Source organism: Canis lupus, chromosome 10, assembly GCF_011100685.1.
Source record: "Canis lupus familiaris isolate Mischka breed German Shepherd chromosome 10, alternate assembly UU_Cfam_GSD_1.0, whole genome shotgun sequence".
NCBI lineage: Eukaryota > Metazoa > Chordata > Mammalia > Carnivora > Canidae > Canis > Canis lupus.
Window position 1 is genome coordinate 24,916,655 of NC_049231.1, and position 26,639 is coordinate 24,943,293.

The 26,639-nt window shown below is 53.7% G+C and overlaps 1 protein-coding gene across 3 annotated transcripts in view; it reads left to right on the forward strand.

The window, feature by feature from the left end:
- The window catches only part of RANGAP1 (Ran GTPase activating protein 1), a 31,760-nt gene extending 6,532 nt beyond the window's left edge, over positions 1-25,228 (forward strand). For all 3 annotated transcript variants that reach the window (XM_038550437.1, XM_038550438.1, XM_038550436.1), the window contains exons 3-16: positions 1,948-2,075; positions 5,900-5,959; positions 8,347-8,526; positions 11,136-11,270; positions 13,478-13,636; positions 14,720-14,833; positions 15,213-15,312; positions 15,406-15,490; positions 16,408-16,594; positions 17,498-17,617; positions 20,041-20,143; positions 21,302-21,390; positions 21,642-21,763; positions 24,178-25,228. In XM_038550437.1, the coding sequence (XP_038406365.1) occupies positions 1,948-2,075; positions 5,900-5,959; positions 8,347-8,526; positions 11,136-11,270; positions 13,478-13,636; positions 14,720-14,833; positions 15,213-15,312; positions 15,406-15,490; positions 16,408-16,594; positions 17,498-17,617; positions 20,041-20,143; positions 21,302-21,390; positions 21,642-21,763; positions 24,178-24,247 (1,652 nt within the window). In that variant the 3' untranslated portion in view covers positions 24,248-25,228. The remainder of the gene's footprint in view (positions 1-1,947; positions 2,076-5,899; positions 5,960-8,346; positions 8,527-11,135; positions 11,271-13,477; positions 13,637-14,719; positions 14,834-15,212; positions 15,313-15,405; positions 15,491-16,407; positions 16,595-17,497; positions 17,618-20,040; positions 20,144-21,301; positions 21,391-21,641; positions 21,764-24,177) is intronic.
- The last annotated feature ends 1,411 nt before the right edge of the window (positions 25,229-26,639 follow it).

Sequence of the window (26,639 nt, forward strand, 5' to 3'; positions counted from 1 at the left end):
AAAAGGAGAATGAATGCTGGTCATCACTTTCTGGCTGTGTGAGCTCAGTAGGCTTTTACATAACCTCTCGGTATCTCAACTACTCAATTGTGGAATAGACATGAGTAACTACTTTACTAGGTGTGGAGGAGAATGTTAAGCACTCCCCTCTGGGGGGCATGGTAGTGAGCTGAGGCAAAGTCCCAGAGCTCATGACCCAATGAAGAAGGAGCATGAACAAAGTCTCCACATAATGATCAAGTAATCATTTAGAAGAGAGAAGAGTGTAAAATTGTAGCAGGCAGCATTTGGGAGGAGATCAGGGCTGTGAAACCTGCCAAGCAGGATCTGACCTGCCTGGGAGTTCATCAGGGGTTCCTGAGAAAGTGCTGCTGGGCGACTAGGGAGGGAGGCATATGCAGAGGCCCTCACTGGGACAGCTTCTCAGGGAGCTCCTTACAGGCAGCATATCACCTTTGTGAAACCCATTCTGTGGCCTTTGTCACCTAAGAGGTCAAGTCCAACTTTTCTCTCCTTTACACATCTCCATCTCTTCCCCACCACCTCACCCCACTGTCTTATGCCAGCCAGACTAGATGAGTTTTGTCTCATGCATCTTGTATGTTTTTGTTTAGATTGTAAAATCAACACCTGCTCACTATAGAATTCAGAAACATTGGAAGAAGGCAGAAAAACCCGTATCTTTGTGATCTCACACCCCAGGATACAACTACTATTAATCTTGGTGCATTTTTTTTTCTACATTTTTTTCTAACCGTAGCTGAGTTCCTTCCTTCCTTTCATTCTGTGTTTTTTTTTTTTTTTTTAAGAGTTTATTCATTCATGAGAGACACAGAGATGAGAGAGGCAGAAACACAGACAGAGGGAGAAGCAGGCTCCCCGTGGGGGGCCCAATGCAGGACCCGATCCCAGGGTCAGGATCACTCCCTGAACCAGAGGCAGACACCCAACCACTGAGCCACCCAGGCATCCCTTTTGTTCTTTTTTTTTTAAATAATTAGGATCATAATTATAGATACTTTATTTTTTATTTTTATTTTTTTTAAAGATGTTATTTATTTATTTATTTATTCATGGGAGACACAGAGACACAGGCAGAGGGAGAAGCAGGCCCCATACAGGGAGCCTGATGTGGGACTCGATCCCAGGACTCCAGGATCACGCGCTGGGCTGAAGGCAGGCACCAAACTGCTGAGCCACCCAGGGATCCCCACGTTAAGAATATATTGAGCAGATGATGGAAAAGCACAGAATCACCCATAATTGCAGCAGCATCTAGAGATAACTTTTAATGCTGGGTTTTTATCCTTTTAGACCGTGTGTGTGTGTAAGAATAAACGGTGTTTTATTTTTTTAATTTTATTTATCTATGTATTTTTAAATAGTTATCACATTTTAAAAGTGCGATCAGACCAAACACCAGTGGAAAACCTCAGTTTTCACTTATCACTATGACATGAATGTTTTCCAAGTCAGGTGTTTTACCATTCTTAATGACATCAGTGTAGCTGTTTAACATTCTGGTGAGTTAACCTATTCTCTGTTGATGGACGTTTAGTTTGTTTGGAATTTTTCATCGTAACTAAAAACAATACAGTAATGAACACTCCACTCATGAATCATGTAACACTGGGAGCCTTTATGCTGTTGTACCTGCTGGTCCTCTGACTTGGATGCCATTTCCCTGCTCAGTTTCTTTCCTCCTCTGGCTCCCAAGCCTTCTATACGAGCCTGTTTTTAATACCCAGTACAGATAGAATTGTCTTTGTAGCAGAGTCCCCTGCTAGAGTGTGAGCCAGCCTGATTCTCCTTGGTAAGCCAGGGCCCAGCCACAGTAGGCATACTATTGCTGTTGGAATGGTGAGTGACGAGATTGTGGCCAGACTCTCTTCTTCCTCTGCTGTTCATGACTCTCAGAATCTAAGGTTCTGTTCTTGTTCCCGGCAGCCAAAGACGTGATTAAAGAGATTGAAGACTTTGATGGCTTAGAGGCTCTGCGCCTGGAGGGCAACACGGTGGGCGTGGAAGCAGCCAGAGTCATCGCCAAGGCCTTGGAGAAGAAGTCAGAGTTGAAGGTGAGATTTGCATGGTGAGCAGGCCCAGACTGGTTGGCAACAAGCTTCCACTAAGGCCACCGCAGTCCCTGCCTGTGTCCATATCCTCCTAGGTCTTGCCTTGTTGACAGTCACCACGACGGCTCCTCTTGCTCTGGCCTCCCCAGAGCACATAGCACTGGCCGAGGCCTCTGTCCCAGTGTGTTGTGTCCTAGTAACAGACACAAGGATCAGGGGTTCATCAGGTAACATGCATGATAAAGGGGGAAGAAACAGAACTGGACAGGGAGAGCCTTTAGCAATGCAGATATGGTATCTGTGAGGAGGGAAGGGCACATACAGAATTGGGCCACCAGAGCCTTGGACTGTGGGACCTTTCTGGCGAGCACCAAGCCTCCCCAGCCAGGAGCTCCAGAGCAGAGATTGCCCGTAGAAGAGTCACATGTGGGACAGCAGTGGCCAAGCCTCAGCACAGTTGCTGTGGTGGGTTTGGGAAGGTGCTGCACTCTTTACAGCTGAATGGTGAGTTCTTTCTTAAAGGTGGTGCTCCTCTTTGGCCAACAGAGATCCTACTATTACATTATGTCCCAAAGGGGGTCCTACTAAACACCAGTCCTTTGAGGTGCTCTGTGAGAAGAGATGGGCTCTCAGGTATTTAAAATGCCAGGAGGACATCCCTGGACACCCTCCGTGTTGCTGGGAATCCTGGTGTGTATCACATTAAGGCCTTCGCAGAGTCATGAGGGAGAGACCAGCTTTCCCGACTGCAAATGGTGCTCAGTGCATGCAGGGCCAGGCATGTGCTGGGCTCTTCTGCATGTGGCAGTAGTCCTTTTGGCACCCCACGTGGTAAAGACTGTGTCCATTTTGTAAGTTAAGGGAACGGAGGCTGGGAGTTCTGAGTAAACAGCCCAGGATCCTAATGCTGATCAGTTGGCCACGTGGCACGCTCTGAAGTTTGTCCAGTTCTCTTTCCCTGCTGTGCTTGCTGAACAGAAGGAATGCAGGGCCAGGGCACACAGAGTGGATTTGCCCAGTGAGGACCTGGAGCTAGCTCGTGCCATCGCCTTTGCTGTTTATCTCCTTGGGAAGATCACAGTCAGATTAATGGCCAAGGCAGTGTTTGTTTCTTCTCTTCTGTCCAGGGCCTGTCGTGTCCCTGAGCAGAAGCTGGGACATTTTCCTACAAAAGTACTTAGCCCTCCCCAGTGACCCATGCAGGACAGGAATGGAAGAGCTGTCGTCTGGGCCTGGAGGCTGCAGGAGTGGAGCTTTGTCATCTGAGGGCCTGGGTCAAGCCCCAGTACCACTTTATTTGTATTATGTAGTCTTGCACCAAACTCTGCTCTGGATCTGGGCTCCTTTACAAAACCTTTTTCTTCCCTGTGAGGTTGCCTTGGTGACCAGATGTGAGCCTATGACATGGGAGAGCTTGACAGCAAGAGTGCCATGTGCATCATGTCATCCTGTGCAGACCTAGTGCCTTAAGTCACCCCACCCCAGTGTCTTAGCTCTGCTTCTGTGCAGGAGGGATTCCGGGGTCAGGGCTGGGGCATGTGAGAGCCAGTAGTGCTCTGGCCAAAGTGCTGATGTGAAATAAGATGTTACCTTTCCTTTTTTTTTTTTTTTTTTTAAATATTTTTTTAATTTGGGATCCCTGGGTGGCGCAGCGGTTTGGCGCCTGCCTTTGGCCCAGGGCGTGATCCTGGAGACCCGGGATCGAATCCCACGTCGGGCTCCTGGTGCATGGAGCCTGCTTCTCCCTCTGCCTGTGTCTCTGCCTCTCTCTCTGTGTGTGACTATCATGAATAAATAAATAAAATCTTTAAAAAAAAAATAAAATAAAATAAATAAATAAATAAATAAATAAATATTTTTTAAATTTTTATTTATGATAGTCACACACACACAGAGAGAGAGAGAGAGAGAGGCAGAGACACAGGCAGAGGGAGAAGCAGGCTCCATGCACCAGGAGCCCGACGTGGGATTCGATCCCGGGTCTCCAGGATCGCGCCCTGGGCCAAAGGCAGGCGCTAAATCGCTGCGCCACCCAGGGATCCCAGATGTTACCTTTCCTATTGCAACACAGGCATGAGTTAGGTCTTTTTTTTTTTTTTTAAGATTTTATTTATTCACACAGACAGAGGGAGAGGCAGAGACACAGATAGAGGAAGAAGCAGGCATCATGCAGGGAGCCCGATGTGGGATTCGATCGACCCTGGGATCAGTCCAAGATCACGCCCTGGGCTGAAGGCAGGTGTTAAACCGCTGAGCCACCCAGGCTGCCCAAGTTAGGTCTTGACAGATGAGGGAAGTGTGGTCCAAGGCCACACATGTTAGGAGAGGGTGAGGATTGCAGCCCAGAAAACAGTCCAGGCTCATAACTGCTCTGCAGTAACTACTGCTTACTTAGAGATTGCTGAGCCCCAAAGCTGTATTTCAGAGACAGGGTACTAGGGGTCAGAGATGGGGAGTGGTGAGTGGCAGGCCTGCATACTGGTTAAGTCAGAATTGGAACCTAGTCCTTGTGCCCTAAAATCTCCATGCTGACTCTTGGCCCATCCCAGTTGGGTTGGGGAAATTTTGGGGTGAGATGCCAGTTGTTAGGTGTTCCAGGGCTCACAACTGGCTTTGGGTCCTGGCCCTGAGCACCTGCATTCAGTTGTTACTCACTGAGCAGATCCATATAGACTGTCCCCTACGGCTCCATGAGTGTTGGTGTTTTGCTTTACTGGAAGTCTACAGAAACCAGTTTGCCTAGGACTTAGGGTTGGATTTAGTTCACACATTTCAAGGACCAGATTTTCAGGGGAAAGTTGCTTTCGCTGGGTTCCATCATTCCCAGGTTTGGCCCAGGAAAGGTGGGAGCTGCCAGAATTGATACTTTGGGTGGACACAGCTGGCTTGCACCTGGAGGCTGCAGGAGTGGAGCTGAATTAGAGGATGACATGTGGTGACAAGGCCCAGGGATAGGGCCGCCGCATCTGTGGCTTTACCAAGCCACTTTGATGTAATTTATAAGTAACTGTGATTCCTTCTGTAAATGGAAAGTGATATTGCTTACCAAAATAGCATAATTAAATTCTAGTTTGATACATTGTCATCTAAAGGCTCTGAGCATGAGGCCTGCTCGCCCTTTGTTCAAGAGGCAGATGAGCAAGAAGTGGAGAGATGGGCAAGATCCACCAGCCCCAGAGCAAGGCCCCCTTCTAGAAGTGATCAGAAGGATTGAAGAGTCTCAAGGAGTGCCTGGCTGGCTCAGACAATAGAGCCTGAGACTCTTGATCTCAGGGTTGTGAGTTTGAGCCCCATGCTGGGCATAGGGATTACTTGGGAAAAAAAGAAAAGAGAACCTTGAAAAATAATTTCCTTGCTGCTGGAACCCATATTGCTTACTATCTGCTTTTGCCACCCAAATCCTGTCATGTGTCACTTTGGCCCACAATATATGGGAGATTGGTATTGGAAACAAACACTGGGCCAGGAGTCTGACCTATTTGGCAGGAGAAGAGCCAAAGAAGTCAGACTCCTGGCTCTACCACTGCCTTATCTTGGGGCCTGTGGCTAGTCTCTTCTCAGCCTGGTTTCTCTCCTGGAAAACTAGAGAGTTGGGCAGATCAGACTTTTCCCCATACTTCTTCTGAGGCCTGTATGGCCTTTGGGGCCTCCAGGTACCCCTGGTTCCCCCCAGCTTCAGCCAGAGCTGGACCAGCTTTTTTTGCTGAGGAAACCTAAATTGAGAAGTATTGTAATGCTCAGTAGTCCATGGCCACAAGGATGAGGTGTTTCCTGCAGGCCATTTCTGAGGGGTTCCACTAACTCTTCTCTTCCTCTTCCTTCCAAAGCGATGCCACTGGAGTGACATGTTCACGGGGAGGCTGCGGTCCGAGATCCCACCAGCCCTGGTAAGTGCACAAGGCGGCTGTTCCCCTCCTCTGGGCACAGGGACCTCTTTGGCCATTCCCAGGACTTCTTTCATGTTTTGTTCACGATGTGCATGACTGAGGTGCTCAGTGGAAGCCAGGCAAGTGGGTGTACAGGCAATAATGGAGCCAGACAGTGGGGGCTTGGGTTCATTCCTGAGCTTTGTGGCTTCTCTGTGGATCCACACTGTGGATCTCACTCCCTCTGTGCTTATCCTCCTTAATCTTTGCATATCCTTGTTCTGCTCCCTCACACCCTTCTGTGCCCCACTGCCCCACCTCTCCCTCTGGGCCCTTTCTTTCTCCATACCACTCTTTGCTTTGCTTCTCATGGTGGGTGGCTTCCATCCACTCTGTTTTCCATTTCCCCATTCCTGAGGGTCAGCCTTGCTTGCGTCCGGTTTTCAGCCTGGGGTTAGGTGAGTGGGTGGGGTGGGAGGGGGCATCACTGAGCAGAACACGATTTGCCTGGGGCTCAAGAGAAAGAGGCAGGGTTAGTAATAGGCAGCCTTTTAGGAACAGGAGGCCTAGTACATGAGGGTGAGCCTCTTGGTCAATGATTGACATGACCATCACTGTTACTGGGGCTCACCCTGGCTGTGCTTGGGCTGCCTTCTTAGAACTCCATGCAAGTAGCCAGCACTGTGGTTCCTGAGGTGCCCAGGGGCTACCCTCATTTCTAAAGCACCTCAGTCCTGGGGTGCCTGGCTAGCTCAGTCGGTAGAGTGAACAACTCTTGATCTCAGGGTCGAGTTTAAGTCCCACGTTGGATGTAGAGTAATGTAGAGTTTACATTTTGTAAATTTTGTAAAATGTAGAGTTTATATTTAAATGAATAAATATATTAATAAATTAATAATGTTAATGAACTAATATAATAATAATACATCTCAATTCAGTAAACAACTAAGGGTCATTCAGGGAGTGACAGGTGCCCAAATGGGTACCCCATAGGGAGGTCTCCTCCACTGGGGGAGCTGAGGAAGCCTTCAGCGAGCTGCTTCTATTAGTTACCAGTCTCAAAGGGTGAATAAGAACCAGGCAAAGGGAGGATTTAGAGTATAGGTTAAGTAAATTCATTTGGGGGGTTAGTAAGTAAAAGGACTTAAAGTTAGAAGAGGGGGTGAAGAAAATGTGCTTGTGAGATATAAACTGGGATCTGTATGCATTGTTTTACCTGAATTTTAGCATTTAAGTTTCTCAACCTTCGAGGGAGGTTTTCTTGTCTCCATATCACCAATGACAAGAGTGAGTCCCAGAAAGGGGGGCAAGAGAATATGGGGTTGAGGAAAGGCATGAGATGCAGGGAAGGTTGAGCAGACACAGGGTTTCAGCAGCTCTGGCTGCAGGAGGGCTGGAGGTCAGCAGGGGCAGGCAGAGAATGGCCCTCCATTGCTGAGTCAGTGGTGGGGAGGACAGTGGAAACTGCCTCTGTTAGCCCGTCGGTGGCCTGGGCAGGGAGGATGTATCCCTCCCCCACTCCATCCACTGGGAACCACACATAGGATGCATGCCTGGCCCCTTTCTGCCCCCAGTCTCTGGCAGAGCCTCCTCTCCCATCTCTCCTGGGGAACTGTAGGTACCCCCAGCCCAGTGGGTTCCCAGGAGAGCTATGCATCTTACCACGTTGGTCCTGGGCTGTGGCTCAAACACAGGTGCCTGCCTCCCTAGTCACCCTCAGAAACCCCAGAGGCATCACTGGTGCCTTCCTCCTTCCTGCACATCACTGAATACCCAGTTTCTGCAGGTCTCCCTCCCTCTGTGGAATCTAAACCAACCCGAGGCTCTGTTCCCTGTCTTCTGTCTCCCTCCACACCAGCCAGCCAGCTTCCTCCTCTGCTGCCTAGGTCACTGTCTACACTCCCGGGCAGGTCCTCTGCCTCCAGTCTGCCCTCCTCAGGTTCAGAGGATGTGTCTTCTATATCCCTCACCCACATCAAAGCCCTCAGAGCTCTCAGGCTCTGGTCACGGTCCTTGGCTTGGCGTTCAGGGCTCTAGCCTGATTTGACTCCTCTCTTCCTTCCAGCCTCAGCTTCTTCTGGAGTCCACTGCTTGTCTGTAGACACACAGTACGCTGCTTCACACTTACGTCTCTTTGTGTTTGTACTGTTGGCCAGAATCTCATGTTTGGTTAACTAATTTTCACTTAGCCTGAATTGAAATGCCCCCTCCAACAAGAAGCCTTCCCTGATCACTCCTACATATACTGACCCCATGCCCCACCTGAATTGGGAACCCTCGTTAGGGTTTCCGGGTATGAAATGGTTTGTGTCTCTGCCTGGGTACCCCCTGAGGGCAGAAGGGGCCTAGTGTAGAAACTTTTCCCAGGAGATGTCTGCAAAACTGAGCTGAACCTTGTCTCTGCCCAGACCTCACTAGGGGAAGGACTCATCACAGCCGGGGCGCAGCTGGTGGAGCTGGACCTGAGCGACAACGCATTTGGGCCTGACGGTGTGCGAGGCTTTGAGGCCCTGCTCAAGAGCTCTGCCTGCTTCACCCTTCATGAGCTCAAGCTCAACAACTGTGGCATGGGCATCGGCGGTGGCAAGGTGGGTGCAGCAGGCCCTCCCCCCACGCCCGTGTCCTCCATTGCCCCTCCCCCACGTCCCCCTTTACCCTTCCCCCCCACCCTGCCCGGTCTCCTTCCCGTGGAGCTGGGAGTATGTGCCCTTGGCCACCATCTAGGATGGCTGGTCTGTTGTTTTTCTCTTCAGAGGAGAAAGGCCTCAAAGGCAGCAGCCTGTGGCCAGTGGAGAGGAGGTGGAGGCCCGGAGGGTGGGGTTGCCAAGCAACCATCCCCAGTTCTCGTGTTGTCTTGGCAACACAGAGGCAGCTTCTCGTACATGCGCTGACCTGCTGGCTCTGCAGTGCGCAGGGCTTGGGCATCCCAGACTTGCTGTGCCCTCAGAACAACTGGCAGGGCCACGTGAGGCCTGCTGTGTGCATGTGGGGGAGGGAGTCCAGAAGAGAAACCACTGAGGCCTGGGCACAGCTCACCTTTTTCCTGGACCAGGCCTTGCCTGAGGTGCCTTTCCTGTCCAGCCAGCCAGTCAGGCTGGTCAGTGCAGAAACGTGTCTCTTCTCTTCCTGGAACGTGCGTGGAGGGAGCCCAGCCTTGTTGATTATCTTTTTGGTCCATTCTGGCTCCTTTAAGGCCTGAAGACTAGAAAGGCTAATTCCCATCCTCCCACTCACATTCTGACCAAAAGGAGAAAAGGGCTGGGACACAGGGACTGACAACGACTCAGGACGTCTTCTCTTTGAAGATGTGTTAAATGCACTACCCTGATTCTCCCACCCACACCTAAAAAAGGGGCTGATGCTCTTCCCAGTTTTCCCCTTAACTGGATAGAGACCTTGGGTCAAGTCCCCAGATGGCATCAATAGGATGGTCTGATTGGGATTTTTTTTTTTTTTAAAGATTTATTTATTCATTCAGAGAGAACAAGAGGCAGAGACACAGGCAGAGGGAGAAGCAGGCTCCATGCAGGAAGCCCGATGTGGGACTCGATCCCGGGTCTCCAGGATCACACCCCGGGCCGCAGGCGGCGCTAAACCGCTGCACCACCGGGGCTGCCCTCTGATTGGGATTTGAACCTGCTTCCACACCCATCAGAGCAGCAGGAAGAGCCTGTGCTGTGCTCACAGTGCCCCGGGCTCCTCGAGCATCCTCCCCTGCAGGGGGTGCCTGTTGCCTCGGACCCCGTGGGAGGGGAGAGCCAGGATGTGCTGCTGGCCCCCTTGCCAGCCCCATCCCCCACCTCCCCAGTCTCGTTGAGCAGTAAGCCGTGCGTGTGTGAAGACGTTAAAATGTTGGCATCTGCACAGAAAATGGGTCCAGCCCAACCTAGAGCTGAGGGAGTTGGAGATGCGCCTTTGAAAGACCCCGGCTTTCCATCGGCTCCCCCCTGCTGCGCAGCAGGCCTGGGCTACTGAGGCTCCTAGAGCTGCCAGTGGCTGGGCAGCAGGCCTCGCCTTTACTCTGGCGTGGGCCATAGCTCAGGCACAAAGGCTGTGGACCCTGCAGCCAGGGGGTCCCCCCGGCAGCCCAGCTCCACTCTGGAATGTCACGTGTGCTCGTTTTTACCTCCCTCACCTCTGATTCAGTTTTGTTGCATCTTGTGGGTGCCGGCCTTGCTGACCTGCACCTCCTGGGAGCTGCAAGTGCCATAGGCTCCAGTTCCTTCAGAATCTGTTCCTCCGGCCAGAGTGCATTCAGTGTGGCCCATGTGCCACACGCAAGGGAATTGGAGGGGCCCAAAGGATTCGCTGGAAGTGTGATGTAGCCCTGTGCTTGGAGCTCTCCAGGCCCTGAGTCCCCAGGCTGGCTCACTGTGGTGGGCCCAGAGGCACCTGAGGAGAATGGAATGTGCTGGTTTTTTAGGAGGCTGGTTTATGGCGGACGTCCATGATCTGTGCACTGAGCATGCAAACCACCCACTGGGAGTCAGGCTGTGGTGGCCCTTCTAGCCCCCAGGGACAAAGAGCTGTGTAGTCAGGCTGACTGGCTGCCAGTTGCAGCCATGGTCTCTCTGATTCCCGGCAACCAGCCAGCATTTTTTAACTCTTGCTGTGTCGATATCATCACCCAGGCAGAAGCTGCGTCCTCGCTTCTGTCCTTGCACCACACCAACAATATGGTGTGTGTCAAAGGAGTGTGACCATGGTCTTGGTCAGCTCCCCCTCAGGCATTGGGCAACGTGGAAGAAATGCCAGAAGATCTGGGTTCTGGTCTAGATTTTTCCATATGTTTAGCAGCTGTAGGAATGTCCTTGTTCCTCTCTGAGCCTGAGGTTCTTCAGCTGGAGAGGAGGAATCACAATGGTCCCCACCTGACAGACGGCTTCTGGCAGTGCAGTGAGCCGACTGTGAAGCCCCTTCCCTAGTACCTGCCCTTCCATGGACCTCCCATTCGGTGTCTCCCCTCCCTCCAGGTGTCTCTCCCCATCGCTAACATGAGGCTAAACCCCACAGGGTAGTGGGACACACACCCCCTCACGCTAGTGGTGTACGTGAAAGCCCCTAGTAAGCTGCAAGGTGCTGGGCACATGTGCAGTGTGAGCATGTTGCTTGTGAGCAGTTCTCTGTCCCCACGTCCACCACCAGTAGGTGGCATAGGATGTCCGAGAGGCTGGGCCTCTTCCCTCTTCCCCCACAGATCTTGGCAGCGGCTCTGACTGAGTGTCACCGGAAATCCAGTGCCCAAGGCAAGCCACTGGGCCTGAAGGTCTTCGTGGCCGGCAGAAACCGTCTGGAGAACGACGGAGCCACCGCTTTGGCAGAAGCTTTCGGGGTGAGTGGTTTCTGCACGCCCTGCCCCGCCGTGCCCTGAGGCGGGCTAAGCTTTCGCAGGTTGACAGCCTGGTGTGCCTGCAGCTCTGGAGTGGAGCTGCGAGACCTAGGGCGAGTTACATCCCCTCTCTGCACCTGTGGCTCGTTCTGCAGTGGGGCAGGATTCCTGTCATGTGTCTGAAAAGTTGCGTGATCCACTGCTGCAAGTGAACTGATGGCAGCTCCCTGGAATACTGTTTGAGAAGATTTTGAGGTTGCTCTGGTCAGTGATTGAGGACTGCCAGACTCGGAAACGGGGACGGGGGAGCCAGGGCAGTGAGTGGGATGACAGGCTGGCACAGTGCCTGGGCTCACAGAGGGTGCGTATCTCTGGCCTCTAGTGGGCGGGGCACAGAGATGGAGTCATCAGACTTACCTTTGAGACGGGGAGGTAGGGGAGCTGTGGCCCAGGTGCCCTGCCCTCTGGGACCCTGCTGAGACCCTGACTGCGAGCTCCATGAGAGGCCCACACCTGTCCCACAGGGCTGGGAACTTTGGAGTCTTTTTTTTCTCTCAATTTGTTTTCTTTGGCAAACCGTATTCTAGCAGCATTAACCACACTGAGGCCAGAGAAGCATGCCCCGCCATCTAGCTGCTGGAGCTCGTCTCCCTCAGGCAGAGAGTGAACACAGCAAGGGAGAGGTGCCTCCAGAGTTACAGGAGCCTAGCTGCCATCCTTGTAAACGTCGTGACGTTACGTTATGCCTTCTCTGAAGGTTACACTCTCCTTCAGCTTTCTGTCCTTTGTTCCTCATGCATCAGTGGACTTGCCTCCAGGAGGACTTGTTATTCGGTGCCTTTTTTTTTTTTTTTTTAAGATTTTATTCATTCATTCATGAGGGGCACACAGAGAGAGGCAGAGACACAGGCAGAGGGAGAAGCAGGCTCCCTGCAGGGAGCCTGACGCAGGACTCGATCTTAGGACCCCGGGATCATGTCCTGAGCCGAAGGCAGAAGCTCAACCTCTGAGCCACTCAGGCGTCCCTGCTCAGTGCCTTTATAATAAGGAGTGCATTTATTACTGCAGCACACATTTGGGGTCTTTTCCAAATATTTTGAGGATTCTCTTTCAATTGAATTGATCGCCTTCATAATAGGTCCATATGGTTTATCTTAAAATTTTAAAATATGCTAAGGAGGGAGCCAGGGGCTGTACCCGACTACCCAGAGGGTCTATGGCACAGAAGATATTGAGAAGCCCTGATTGGTAATGTTCCTCACTTGGTCTGCCTATATTTACCTGTGAACCCCCTGTGCTGTTCTGGGCACTTTGGAACTACAGAACTCCACTACTAGGTGGAGAGTCCTCACAGGCCTGACCTCGGTCCTTGGTAGCAGCAGAGACTGGGACATGAGTCTCTTCTTGAGAGCTCAGAGGCTGGTGGAGTGTAGACAGGAGGGCGATGTTGGTAGTCCAGGATGATGAACAAATACCATGAGAGAGGAAGGACATGCTCTGGGAGCACAGAGGAAGAGTGCTGGACTGTACATGGGCAGGGGGGTGGGGATCCTGGAAGCCTTCCTGGGGAGGTGTCCAAAATGAGAGGTATATAGGAAGACTACATAGGAGTCGATCTATCAAGGAAATACCAACAAATAAAGACCCTGAGTGTTTTAACCAGAAAAAAAGAGGTGTCAGAAGGTTGGGATGAAAAAGGGCTAGGTGGTTGGAGAAGATCCCACCCCCCGGAAAAGGAGGAAATGTGGAGCACTGGTCATACTATGTAAATAGAGCAGGAGAGCCCGGAGAAAGACCAGTGCAGTGGAGCTGCAGTATGCGAGGAAGGACTGTGGCAGACCAGGCCAGCACCCAGGGTCCTTGCAGTGTGGACACCAGACGCAGGAACCTGTGTTCTGAGCTGTGTGAGCCTTCATAAGTTACTTAGCCTTTCTGATCCCTAGTCTTCTCTGTCTGGTGGGGTTCCCCATCCCAGGTAGGTGTCCCTCATGAGGTTGTGGAGATGATCAGATACAGCCATACCCAAAGTTCTGCTTTGTGATCTGTGCCAATAGCCAGGGATGAGCTTGTGCCTGAGCTGATGGCAGCCCCTCCCCATGTCTAGTGTGTAGCGCCACCTTCCTGCCTGCTGGTTGTCGTTGGCACTGGGCCTGGCCCAGGGGGAGCTCAGGAGCCCACCACTCTGCTCTGTCCCTCCTGCTCCCTCACAGATCATCGGGACTCTGGAGGAGGTCCACATGCCACAGAATGGGATTAATCATCCTGGCGTCACTGCCCTGGCCCAGGCTTTCGCAATCAACCCCCTGCTGCGCGTCATCAACCTGAACGACAACACCTTCACTGAGAAGGGCGCTGTGGCTATGGCCAAGGTGAGGCGAGAGTGGCAGGGTCAGAGGGGACCACGGTAAGCAGGGTCTGACCACTGCCTTTTTAACACACCCATCAGCAGGTGAGCTCCTCCGCCCGTCCACCAGGTTTGTGCCCTGGCTCTTTTGAACATTCCAGAACAGGGCATATGTCCCAAGCTTGCCTGTGCCCTTTTTGGGCAGCTCTGAGTGTCCATAGTACTTTCCCTCCTGAGCTGCCTCTGTAAACCCAGCTGTTGGTGCCGAATTTGTTCTCAGAGGCTGCATGGAAGGCTGCTCCAGCCCGACTGTTTTTCTCATTGATTCTTTCATTAGCTATTTATTGAGCCCTGTCTGGTGCTCACCCCTGTACCAAGTGCAGGCCATACAGATTTGAATCAGACTCTGCCTTCAAGGAGCCCCTAGGTCAAGGAGAGAGGGGAGTGGCCATTGACAGTGCAGGGCCTGAATCCTGTGGGCTGGCTGGCTGGCTGGCTGGTGAGACCTCACAGGGCCCTAAGACCTGCAAAAGGCTAGTCTTGCTGCTATGGGGTATTAGTGGAAATGTGTGCAAGTGTAGGGGAATACAAGAAGCTCAAATCAGACCTAGGGTGGGCTTTCTGGAAAAGGTCACATTTTGGCCGAGTTGATTAGGACAGATGGACTTTGGACAGAGAGGGGTGTTTCAGGCAGAGGGGTCAGCAGCATGGGGGGTGGGGGGCGGGGGGGCACAGAGGTGGGAGGGAGCCTTGTTCCTTTGGTCCTGGTTGGAAATAACCAGGGTTCAGGATGTGTGTGAGGGTTGGAGGAGTGGAGAGGGAGGCAAGACCTTGTGGCCTTACTAACTGAGGCTCTGCCATGAGTAATAGGCAGCTGTGTAGGGCTTTAAGTTGGGGTTTGACTTGGTCAGATCTGTGCTTCAGGGAGATTCTGGCTGCGGTGTAGCAGTAGGGTGGAGGGAGGTTCACCAGAGGCCAGGAGGAGACAAGAGCTGGTGAGGTTCAGAAAAGGCCAGGCGACAGGGAGGCGGACGGAGTGACGACTGACACGGGGTGTGCCGTGGGCTCTTGGGGGCCTGCACCCTCACACCTTTGCCTCCCCCCACAGACACTGAAGACCTTGCGGCAGGCGGAAGTGATCAACTTTGGGGACTGCCTGGTGCGCTCCAAGGGTGCCGTCGCCATCGCCGAGGCTGTGCGCGGGGGTCTGCCGAAGCTGAAGGTGCCGCCTGTCTTCCCACACAGCTCTAGGCTTCCCCCACTCTCAATGTGCTACCGTGGGTGCCGGGGGTGTGCTGGTCTTTAAGGCTAGGTGGGCCTGGGTTCCCTCGGATTTTGTGCGATTCTTTTCACCTGTGTGATGTGAGCTGGTTTTTTCTATTTTTGCAATGGGAGAAGGGAGAGCTAGAGGTCACCATGGTAGAGCGTAAGAGACCCAACGTAGCTGGGTAAATGGCATTATTTTTATTTTGGGTGTTAGGCTGCCCGGCTGGAGGATGAGCTTGCCTTACCCTCCGTCGGGGAAGACCGAGGTTTCGGGGTAGGACCCGGTCTCCTGGCCTGTGGTTCTGTTTGCCTCTACTCCTTCCTCTTATTTTTAGGAGCTGAACTTGTCATTCTGTGAAATCAAGAGAGATGCTGCTCTGGCTGTCGCCGAGGCCGTGGCGGACAAGGCCGAACTGGAGAAGCTGGACCTCAATGGTAATCAGGGTGGTGGCCTTGGCCCAGGCCTGCCAGCTGGGCCCTGCTGCGGCTCTTGACCTCCTTCCCCTCCCCTCTCCCACCCGTGAGCAGGCAACATGCTGGGAGAAGAAGGCTGCGAGCAGCTCCAGGAGGTGCTGGATGGCTTCAACATGGCCAGGGTGCTGGCTTCCCTCAGGTAGGGAGCTGTGAGCCAGTGGCGCCTGCCTTCTTTTATTCTTTGAACCCCTGTATGTGTCAGGTGCTGTGCGAGGCATTAGGGATGCCAGGAGAAGACGGTGAAGGTTTCTGACTCTTGGGACTTCGTTCTGGCAGGACGGGTGGGCAGGGATAATTAGGTTACTGTATGTTCAGCAGATAAGGGTCTGAGAACGGTCGCCCTTTGGAGTAAGGGACTGGGGAGGCTGCTGATCCGAGCTGACAGAGGAGGTAGGGGAGCAGTGAGGCCAGGGCAGCACTGGGGGTGGGCTCACGATTGTTCTTAAAAATCAGACTTGGAGACTGAGTCTGGAAAGGAAGAGGTTGATGAGTGGGGATTCTGGGTTTGTGGAGCCCACACCGAGTGCGAGCAGGGGCTGCGGTGGTGGGGCTGCCTTCTCCATCTGGATGGGTCCTGTTTGGGCCATCAGCATCTGGCTCCCGCTGTCCTTCGGCTCCCAGGACACCTTCAGTCACCTGTCAGTCCCTCAGTGCTAGGCCTGTGCTGCTGCTAAGAATTGAGGGCTCAGAGATGGCCTCAAGAGGCCCATGGTCCCAGAAACTCCCATCCCCCTGGCATCGCTGCTAGGCAGTGTTGCTGCCTAGCCCTGGGCCTCAGCTGTGACAGACATTTTCTTCCTTTTCTCTGTCTCCCCAGTGGGACCGGGGGCCCATTTGGGACAGAGATGAGGTCTGATTCTTCGGTATTCACCACATGGGCTTCCCTGGGTGATGAGAAATGACCCACGTGCCCCCACCCTGGGAGCAGCTGCTCCCCCTGCCCTCTGCAGGCTCCCTCCCACCTCACTGGGGTCTGTGGGTTTGTGGAACCAGGCCTCGGAGCCAACATGGGCCACTGGGCAGGGAGGGTCTGCTTTAGCCAACTCCCCTCTGCAGTGATGATGAGGGCGAGGATGACGAGGAGGAGGAGGAAGAGGAGGAGGAGGAAGAGGAAGGAGAAGAGGAGGAAGAGGAAGAAGATGAAGAAGAGGAGGAGGAAGAGGAGGAAGAGGAAGAGCCACAGCAAGGGCAAGGAGAGGAGTCATCCACACCATCAAGGAAGATTCTGGACCCAAACAGTGAAGTGAGTTCCTTGTCGTTGGCCAGGATCAGAGCCCTGGCCCTCGCATGTGAAATCCTGAGACATCTTCACGGGGGTGGTAGGTGTGGAATCCACTTAAGTACCCTGAGTGCAAACTATTTTTGAATGCACACTCCTGTAAGTAAAAGAAGAATCATCCCAGTGTGGCTGTTTTCATCTATATTTATACTCACCTCAGCACCAATGTGTTTATTCATTTGTGCTCTATGACGTGATTAGACCATGTGTTATGTAGCTGCACCATTGATTATGAAACATTTATAAATATCCCTGAAAGAATAGGGTAAAAAATAGGCATAAACAGAAATTCATTTTCTACCCACCTTGGTGACCCATAGGGACAGCTCCCCATTCTGGAGACTGTGGCCCAGCCGGGACACTTGGTGTCCCCTTGCTTCACCGAGAGGCTGGTATAGTCAGGACTGCCTCACAGACTCCCAAGTAAAGCTTCCAGAGAACTACGGGTTGGCCAAGGAGCCTCACGCTCATGTTGAATTTCACTTTTTTTCCAGTTTAGGACAGCATTTCAGCAAATGGCATTTCACTTCTCAGTCTTAGTGGCTCTGGGCACCCCTGGTGCTTATCCCAGCCTCACTCTAGTAGTTCCTGGTGGGGGTCCACTTTACACCACACAGGCCTCCTACCTGGACGTTGTGTATCATGGCGAGGAGCCACCTGGCCAAGGAGGTAGCTAGCCCCCCACCCCAGAGGCTCCTGCCCTGGGAGCCAGCCAGGGCCAGCGCCTGAGGGCCCCCATGCCCTGCACATGAGTGGGAGGAATACTACTAGACTCTGAGCCTTCCCCTCCTGGAGTGGGGTGCATGCTCTGGGTGAGGAGTCTGGGGTTGGACCTCTATAGAGCCCCCTGTGCTGCCCATCCCTCAGGAGCCAGCTCCCGTGCTGTCCTCCCCGCCTCCTGCAGACGTCTCCACTTTCCTGGCTTTCCCCTCTCCAGAGAAGCTGCTGCGCCTCGGCCCCAAGAGTTCAGTGCTCATAGCCCAGCAGGTAGGTCCGAGCACCACCAGCTCAAGCCCATGCGTGCCATGGCTTCTGGAGCTGCCGGAGACGGGGACCAGCAGAGCACGGGACTGGGGGTAGGGGGGACAGTCAGTGGGAGTCCGGGGCTGCCAGGTGCTTGTTCATTTTGTGGGTAGAAATGAATGATTCTTTAGTTGTATTTAATTTAATTTAATTTAATTTAATTTTATTTTATTTTATTTTATTTTATTTTATTTTATTTTATTTATTTTTCTTTTTTTTAAGATCTTATTTATTTATTTTATTTATTTTTTTAAAGGTATTTTTTATTTATTTATGATAGTCACAGAGAGAGAGAGAGAGGCAGAGACACAGGCAGAGGGAGAAGCAGGCTCCATGCACCGGGAGCCCGACATGGGATTCGATCCCGGGTCTCCAGGATCGTGCCCTGGGCCAAAGGCAGGCGCTAAACTGCTGCGCCACCCAGGGATCCCAAGATCTTATTTATTTATTAATGAGAGACGCAGAGAGAGAGAGAGAGGCAGAGACACAGGCAGAGAGAGAAGCAGGCTCCATGCAGGGGGCCCGATGCGGGACTCGATCCTGGGACTCCAGGATCAGGTCCTGGGCAGAAGGCAGCACTAAACCGCTGAGCCACCCGGGCTGCGCTATTTTTCTTTTCTTTATGTTCATCTGTTTTGTTTCTTAAATTCCACATGTAGTGAGATCACGATATTTGTCTTTCTCTTACTGACTTATTTTGCTTAGCGTAATACTTTCCAGTTCTATCCACGTCGTTGCAAATGGCAAGACCTCGTGGTTTTTTTTGTTTTTTTTTTTTAAGAATTTATTTATTCATGAGAGGCACACAGAGAGAGAGAGGCAGAGACACAGGCAGAGGGAGAAGCAGGCTCCATGCAGGGAGCCCAACGCAGGACTCCATCCCAGGTCTCCAGGATCACGCCCTGGGCTGAAGGTGGCGCTAAACCGCTAAGCCACCGGGGCTCCCCTACCTCATTCTTTTTGATGGCTGAGCAATAGTCCATTGTATATGTATTCCACATCGTTTTTTTTTTTTTTTAATGTCTCTTTGAGGATACATTTTTTTTTTTTAAGACTTTATTCATGAAAGACACAGAAAGGCAGAGACATAGGCAGACTCCATGCAGGAAGCCCAATGTGGGACTCGATCCCAGGACCCCGGCATCACTCTCTGAGCCAAAGGCAGACACTCAACCACTGAGCTACCCAGGCATCTCCTCCCACATCGTCTTTATCCATCACCTGTCAGTGGTCATCCTGGGCTCTTCCCATACTTTGGCTATTGTAGGCATTGCTGCTATCAATATTGGGCACAGGTGCCCCTTTGAATCACTGTTTTTGTATCCTTTGGATAAATACCTAGACATTTGTTTTCTAAATCCACGGACACACAAATGAGTGTGAGCCGTGTGTCTGTCACCGTGTGTCTGGAGATTACAGATGACCATGCCACTGGGAACGCACTTGGGCTGCTGGTGGGGCAGGCTTGCTGCACCTACTGACACCTGGGGAGTTAGGGATTTTCCTAGGACTCTCGTGTGTACACACCCAGGCTTCCCTCCCATGTTCTGTAGGACCAGCTGTTCTTGAACACCTGTCCTGCCCGAGGCTCCTGCAGAGGCCTCATGGTCACTCTTCTGTTCTCCAGCCTCACTTGTTTGGCAGTTGTTTGTTCACTCACTCACTAGTCCTTCCGAGGTGGCTGACAGGCGCCTTCTGTCTGCCAGACATTGTCTTGAGTACTTGGACATGGTTCGGGTATTACTGAACCCTCTTAGCAACCTGCCATGTGGACCTTGTTACCCGGTGTTACAGATGAGAGAACAGTTTCGACAAGCATAAGTGATAAATAGAAATAAAACGGGCCCACTCTCAAGCTGGTTTGGCATTTTGGCTGCTTTCCTTATTTTGTCTGTAGTCTTTTTTTTTTTCTTCTCATGATAAATGCGATGAAATGAAAGGCCCACTTTGTCATGTAATACCATTCATCATCTCCTCTGTCAGTAAAGTTCCTGCCGTGCCCTCTGTCCCCGTGAGTGGAGGTCACACATAGGCAGTGCCCTGTGTCTGGACACTTGCATTGTTTCCCCTTGTCTCTGCCTTGGTGAAGTTAAGCTTCCTTGCACGTGAATGTGGTCTATCCTCTGCATTATGTGTTCAGGTTAGATTTACAAGAAGGGAATCGCTGGGTCATGGAATAACCGATTTCAGTGCTGACTATCACATACCGCCTTGGGCCAGGCCCAGGCCTAGCTCCAGGTGGACACCATGGGGTAGGGCGGGATCCAGCCTTGCCCACCCGAGGCCTCGGTGAGACACGGGCCTCTTCCAGCCAGCCGCACAGGGCAGGCGCCTCTTCACTGGGACTCTGGACCCTGGTGACCAGTCGATGTCTCTTGTGTCCTCAGACTGATACATCTGACCCAGAAAAGGTGGTCTCTGCCTTCCTGAAGGTGTCGTCTGTGTTTAAGGACGAAGCCCCAGTGAGGACGGCAGTGCAGGATGCAGTAGGTAATGCAGGATGGGTGGGGCGTGGGTGGCTCTGCCTCCTTGCTGCTTCAGGGTTCATGACGTTTAGAGTTGCTGGAGCCCCTTGTTCCAGCAGCAATGTGTGACTGCTCCGCACCCCCTCCTACCCGTTCCTCTGTGGGGTTCTTGCCAGGGAGTAGGATGGCTGCTCCCTTCTCTTATTTTTTTGCAGATGGGGAAAACTAGGCCTTTCCAAAGCCATGTAGTTAGGTCTAGTTAGAGCTCAACCAGGTGGCATCTGCCACAGGAAGACCAGATAGTTGCATCAGCAAGGCCCTTATGGGAACCATCCTCTCGGAGGAGAGGTCATGAGAGCTGAGCTAATGTCCTCACCTGTGAGCCTCTGCACACCGTCCCTTCCACCTGGAAGCCTGGAGGATACCTGCTTTTCCCAGATTTTTCTCAGAGCTTCCTGACGTCTCTGGTCCTGTCGTGACCCTCCATCGCTACCCTGTTCCCTCTGTTACTTCCGCTGTAGCACCTGTCTCCTCCACCTTGAGCACGCATGTCTGAGTGCCGCTGTGTGGGCCAGGCTTGGCCAGGCAGCATGTTGCAAAGGGTAGAGAGGAGTGGAGGTACATGTGCTGCTGTCTCCTGGATTGACTCCCCATGGGCGGCATTGAGGCAGGAGGCCCTGTTGAGGCCAGTAAGCCTGCCCCTGGGGTCCCAGGCCCATGAGCAGTGATGAGAACAAGTTACCTGAATCATGTTTCCCAGAACAGCCTGGCATGGAAGCATGTACCCACACGGTACCTGGAGAGCCTCCACCACTCCTCCCTTCCCTTCTTTGCTCATCCCTCTGGCCCCCACAGAATGGCTACAGCCTCCCCTGGGGGGTGATCTGCCTCACTGAATCTCCACCTCTCCCACCCCCCTGGTTGTATAAGGTCCCCAAGCCCCTTTTCAGTGTGTAAGATCAGCATGAGAAGGGTAGGGTGTCACAGCTGGCAGGTGGGGCCTTGCCCCTGGTGCTGGCTGTCCCCTCAGCCTGGGACCTGGGACCACGGTCTACTACCCTGTGTTCACCTGGTTCGTGTACAAGTCATGACCCATCCTGTGTGTGAGGGCTGTGTGCCCTTGGCTGGTAAGCAGCCATTTGCTATAACAGGCTCCCTCCCCATTGCCGCTTCTGCCTTGTAGATGCCTTGATGAAGAAGGCCTTCAGCTCATCTTCCTTCAACTCCAACGCCTTCCTCACCCGGCTCCTCGTCCACATGGGTCTGCTCAAGGTGAGGCTGCAGGGTGGGGAGTGAGGGGCCACCAGGGGTGGTTCTGGCCATGGCCACCCACCCATCCTGTCCGCCCTGCGGATTCCTACTGGGACCTGGGTCTGCTTAAGAGTCTCACCTTCACAATGGGATTCAACTTGACCTTGGCCACGGGGCTCTCTGAGCAAAGGCTGGGTGCCAGAGACCTCTAGGGGTCCCCCCAAGGTGGCCTTATAGCTCATCCTGCCTTGTGTTGTGTGTTCTCCTTGCAGAGTGAAGACAAGATCAAGGCCATTGCCAACTTGTACGGCCCGCTGATGGCATTGAACCACATGGTGCAGCAGGACTACTTCCCCAAGGCCCTTGCACCCCTGCTGCTGGCATTCGTGACCAAGTGAGTGTGTCCTCGTTGCCTCACGTGGCAGCTGGCTCCCGTGTACGCAGGCCCGTAGTCATGGGGGCTTCCCTGGCCCACTTGTTCAGGCTTGAGAGAGACCCTCATGCCTCCTGGCTCTCAGCAGCCGTGTTTGAGTCTCTCCCTCCCCTGTGCCAAACTGAGGACATGGGCTCAGGAATGGTGTCTTTTCCTGAGAGAGACAGAGGACATGGAATGGCCCCCCTTCTCCTTTTTTTTTTAATTTTTATTTATTTATGATAGTAACACAGAGAGAGAGAGAGAGAGAGAGAGGCAGAGACATAGGCAGAGGGAGAAGCAGGCTCCATGCACCGGGAGCCCGACGTGGGATTCGATCCTGGGTCTCCAGGATCACGCCCTGGGCCAAATGTCGGCGCTAAACCGCTGCGCCACCCAGGGATCCCGGCCCCCCTTCTCCTGATGAGGAAGCAGCATGGGATAGTGAAGGGGTTTGCCCGCGTTCGCACTGCTGATCGAGGTCCTCTACTCTGTGACGTCTCTGGGAACAGTTCTGTGTCCGTTCCTGCAGCCACAGGCCTGAGGCCAAAGGGGCCCGTCACACTCACCTTCTGCAGCCACAGTCCCCTCCCCGGCAGGTGCCAGATACCCAGGGACCTGGAAACTTTGGCCTTGTCCTGGAGGAGGGTCCTGGGCTGTGGTGAGGCAGTGGCCACAGTTCGGTAGCCAGAAACCTTCAGACCCCATGGCCTATGAGGAGTGGGTCGGAAGGCTTGTCCCCTGTCCTCACTGAGGTCCTCTGTGGCCCTAGGCCTTCGTCTCCCTCTTTGTTTCCCCTCCACCTCGTTGAATGAGGTTGTCTCTGGCGACTCTATCTCACTTCTTGTGAACCCAGTACCTTGGGGGGACGTGGGCATAGGGCAGGGGAGAGAGAACATAGCCCTTGCCTTGGGGGATGTGAATGAAGGTGGTGGGCTAGTCTGGCTCAGGGCGTGGTGAGGATCACCGGCCAGCTTCTGGAGCTGTCTGTGCCATGGCCTCTGCACCACCACAGCGTCTTGCTGTCCCATGTGCTCCTTGGGCCTCATGCTCTTGTGTGTCTGCCCACTTGCCTGCCACCACACCTGCCGCCCGCGGCCACCCCTCCCGCTGCAGCTAGACTGGCCCTTGTGAAAAGTAGAGCTGAGGGGCACCTGACCGGCTAGTTGGTGGAGCGTGAGACTCTCCATCTTGGGGTTGTGAGTTCGAGCCCCATGCCGGGCACAGAGCAGAGTTCTTGGCTCCTCTGCCCAAGTCCAGGGTAGGCCCTCACCCTGGCCATAGACCTCACGGCCCTGCCTCCCCAGCAGCGTACATTGTCCCTGTGCCTGTTCCCACAGCAGGGAATGCTGCCTTGATCCAAGTACTTAGCTCACTGGAGCGTCGTCAGAGGTGGCCCCAGTCCCTGCCTCCCAGCCCCTGCTGAGCCCTGCTCCAATTGTCTCCTTCAGCCTCTAGTCAGAATTGTTCCCTTTGCCTTTCTGTCTTGTCCACGTTGCCCTGAGGCTGGGCGTGGACCCACAAGAAGAACCCCTTGCCCTTGTTGGCCAGTGGCAAGCTGCCTCGTAGCCGCTTGCTTGCCCCCAGCGTGGGCCTCCTCTGTACTACATTAAAAGAGGGAGTTGGTAAAGGCTGTCCCTTAGGCCTCCTTTGAGGTGACTGAGTGACCATGGAGTGACAGGCACATCCCCCTCCCTCATCACCTGGCCAAATGGTCTAGGATTCCTCTAGGATCCCAAGGCCATCCTAGACCGGGTAAGATGGCTGTGGGCTGCAGATCCTGGCTCCGCCCCACACTTGCCTGGCCTCCTTTCTTCCTCTGTGGTGCAGAGACACAGGAGGAGGGAGAAGCAGGCTCCATGCCAGGAGCCCGACGTGGGACTCGATCCCGGGACTCCAGGATCGCACACTGGGCCAAAGGCAGGCGCTAAACTGCTGAGCCACCCAGGGACCCCCCTGAGATTCATGATCTTGATGGGGACAAGCCCATTATTTGTGAGGATAACCTGTCATTTGTGAGGGCCCAGGTGGGACTCTAGCAGCTGTGAGATTGCCATGGGCCGGTGCCCACCGGAAGGGCCCTTAGCTCTGCCCAGGGAGAGCAGGGGCCTGTGTTCCTGCCATCACTGAGCCGTGTGGTCTTGGATGCATTGCTGCCTCTCCGATCTTCACGTGCTCCACCCCTCAGTGTACAGAAGACCGGGCTCATAACGTCTCCTTTCAGAGTCCTTATGAAAGTCAGAAAAACAGGGGTCCAGCACATTTGTAGCCTCAGAAATGGCCCACCTGCCCTCTCCGTAGTTGGGAAACTGGCCCTGCTGCAGCCTGAAGCCCTCAGGCCCCTGAGGGCTGTGTTTTTCCCTCCCCCCCCAACACTGACTCTTCTGTCCTCACAGGCCCAATGGTGCCCTGGAGTCCTGCTCCTTTGCCCGCCACAGTCTACTGCAGACGCTGTACAAGGTCTAGAGGTGAAGCCGGCCTCTCCCCACCCGTTGGCCTGGACCAGTGACATGGGAAGGGATTCGGATGAAGGACTCTGGCCAGAGGCAGGGAGGGTCTTTGTCGCTTGTGTCACGTCGGTCCCTGCGTATGCGTGTCGGTGTGGTGCGTGTGCAGGTGTGCACTTCCCGTTAGGGTTTGGGTTTTTAATGTCTCCCCACTAGACTGGCCCTGGTCCCACCAGAGGGGAGCTGGCCCTCCTGAAAGGGCTGCAGGCTGCTCTGCCATTAAACTCATTGCCATCTGAGGGCACTCTGCTGATCCATGCCTCAAGCTTGAGGTCCTGGTGGCTGTCCCCTCCCACCTTGCCTTCCTTACCCTTCTGGGCTGCACTGAAGTCCGGGGAGTTGCTGTCTGTATGCTGTCCCCTCCCTCTGTGTTATGGCTGGGCTGCGTTTTCCGCCCTGCCTGGGGCTCCTCACTTGGTGGCTGACTTTGCTTCCTGTCACTAAGCCCTGGTCCTACAGCCACTGCCACCCCCACAGTCCATCCCTGCTGTGCTGACCTCTGCGGACTGAGGGGCAGAGACTGCCATGGGTGTGGTGCCACGGGGCAGTCGGCAGAAGGGGAGACCCTGGTTTCCATGCCGTGTGGACAGGAAGAAAAGCCAGTGGCAGATACCAGGGGTCTAGGAGCGGGAGTTGCTGGGTAGCTGGCGCTGGCTCCAGACCCAGTGGGGCCCGCCCCCTCACTGCCAAGATGTCTGTGACTAGCCTAGGGGCCAAGCTGGAGGGGGCTCTTTGGCAGGCCCAAACCTGTTCTCCAGCGCAGGGAGCAGGGGCAGGGCCCATGGAGCCTGAGCTGCAGCTCTCGGCGCTCTTAAAGGACTTGGATGGGGCGGGGAGTGCGCTGGAGCTGCCCCCTGATGCTCTCTGCTTTCCCCTCTGTGTTCTTGGCGTGTCTGGGCTGTGCCCGGGGCTTCTCAAATAAAGTCATGTGTGGCAAGCATGGGGCCTTGAGAAATCTTTTACCTTAACTGGACAGTTCTTGAGGCTTAGTACCTGGCGTCCCACCTGGGTCTGCAGAAGAGCAGCCTCTTCTGGGCCAACATGGGGCAGCCTCTCCTGCCTGGGCCCAGATGTGTCCAGACATGCCAGCTCCCCTTTATTTTTTTATTTTTTTCTATATTTTTTGCCAGCTCTTCTTTAACAGCTGGGCAGTTTGTGCCCAGGAGTGGGCAGCTTCTGGGGGTCAAGGAGGATGGGGGTAATCTCCTTCTCTGGCAATGAAGGTCCCAAGTTGAGCCTGTTTCATCTGTCCAGCCTCATCTTATCCTTGACCTGGCCTTGGGGCTGCGGTTCCACCAGCCTGTGCCTTGCTCCATTGATGGACATAGCTAGGCTGGACACTGTCCGGATTTTGCCACAGGCTCCACTGGCTGCACCATCAGGAGCCCTCTGGGTCTGGCTAGCAAGGTCACTTCACAGGGTTGAGCTTGACTGGGAAGCTGCCGCAGATATCCGGCCATAGGGCCTGGAGTGGAGAGCACCTCCCTCAGGGTCCTTCCTTCCCTTTGCCACATGTGGTGTGAGGCCAGCTAAGCAGAACCTCCTTACTGCCTACCTTAGACACAGCCTGTGTATCCCATATAATTGAAGAGCTCCAGGCCACAGGCACAGCTTCTTGGGGGCTCCCAGTCTGGTCTAGTAGCCCAGGGTGGGGAGAGTGGGCAGTGAGGTCAGGGAAGTCCTCAAGAGTCGGGGATGTAAGGGGCACCTGGGTGGCTTAGTGGATTGTCTGACTCTTGATTTCGGCTCAGGTCATGATCTCAGGGTCCTGAGATCAAACCACATGTCAGGCTCTGAGCTTCAGTTCAGACTGGGAAGGTGCACCACAGACCTCGTTTAACCTTGCAGCAGGCCGGCTCCACCTCAGTCCTTCAGATCAGCTCAGAGTTCAGGCCTCCTGACCAGGTGCAGGGAAGGGCCTGAGGCTCGGCCTCTGACTCGGCTGCTTGCTGAAGGAGCCTCATAGCCTTTGGCATTTCCCGACTCGGACACTCGTGAGAACTACAGCCGCCCCTGAGCTCACACAGGCTTCAGGTCCCTGAGCGCCATGACTTGGGGTCTGCAAGATCAGAGGTGCCTCGACCTAGATGACATGTGACCCCTGAGTACGAGAGGCCTGCTCAGCCCCAGGCTGTTCTCATAAAGGGGCTCAAGGCTAAACTAGCAATAATTCCATTCTGAAGCTCAGACTAGAAAACCCTTGGAAGCACAGCCAGAGGCGTAGCCAAGCAGCATTTCCTAATAATCTGAACCTAGAAATGACTCAGGTCAACATCAGGAAAGTGGTTCAAGTGCAAAGCTATACAGCGTAACATCGCACAGCCATGAAAACATATCAGCTCTGGCCACGT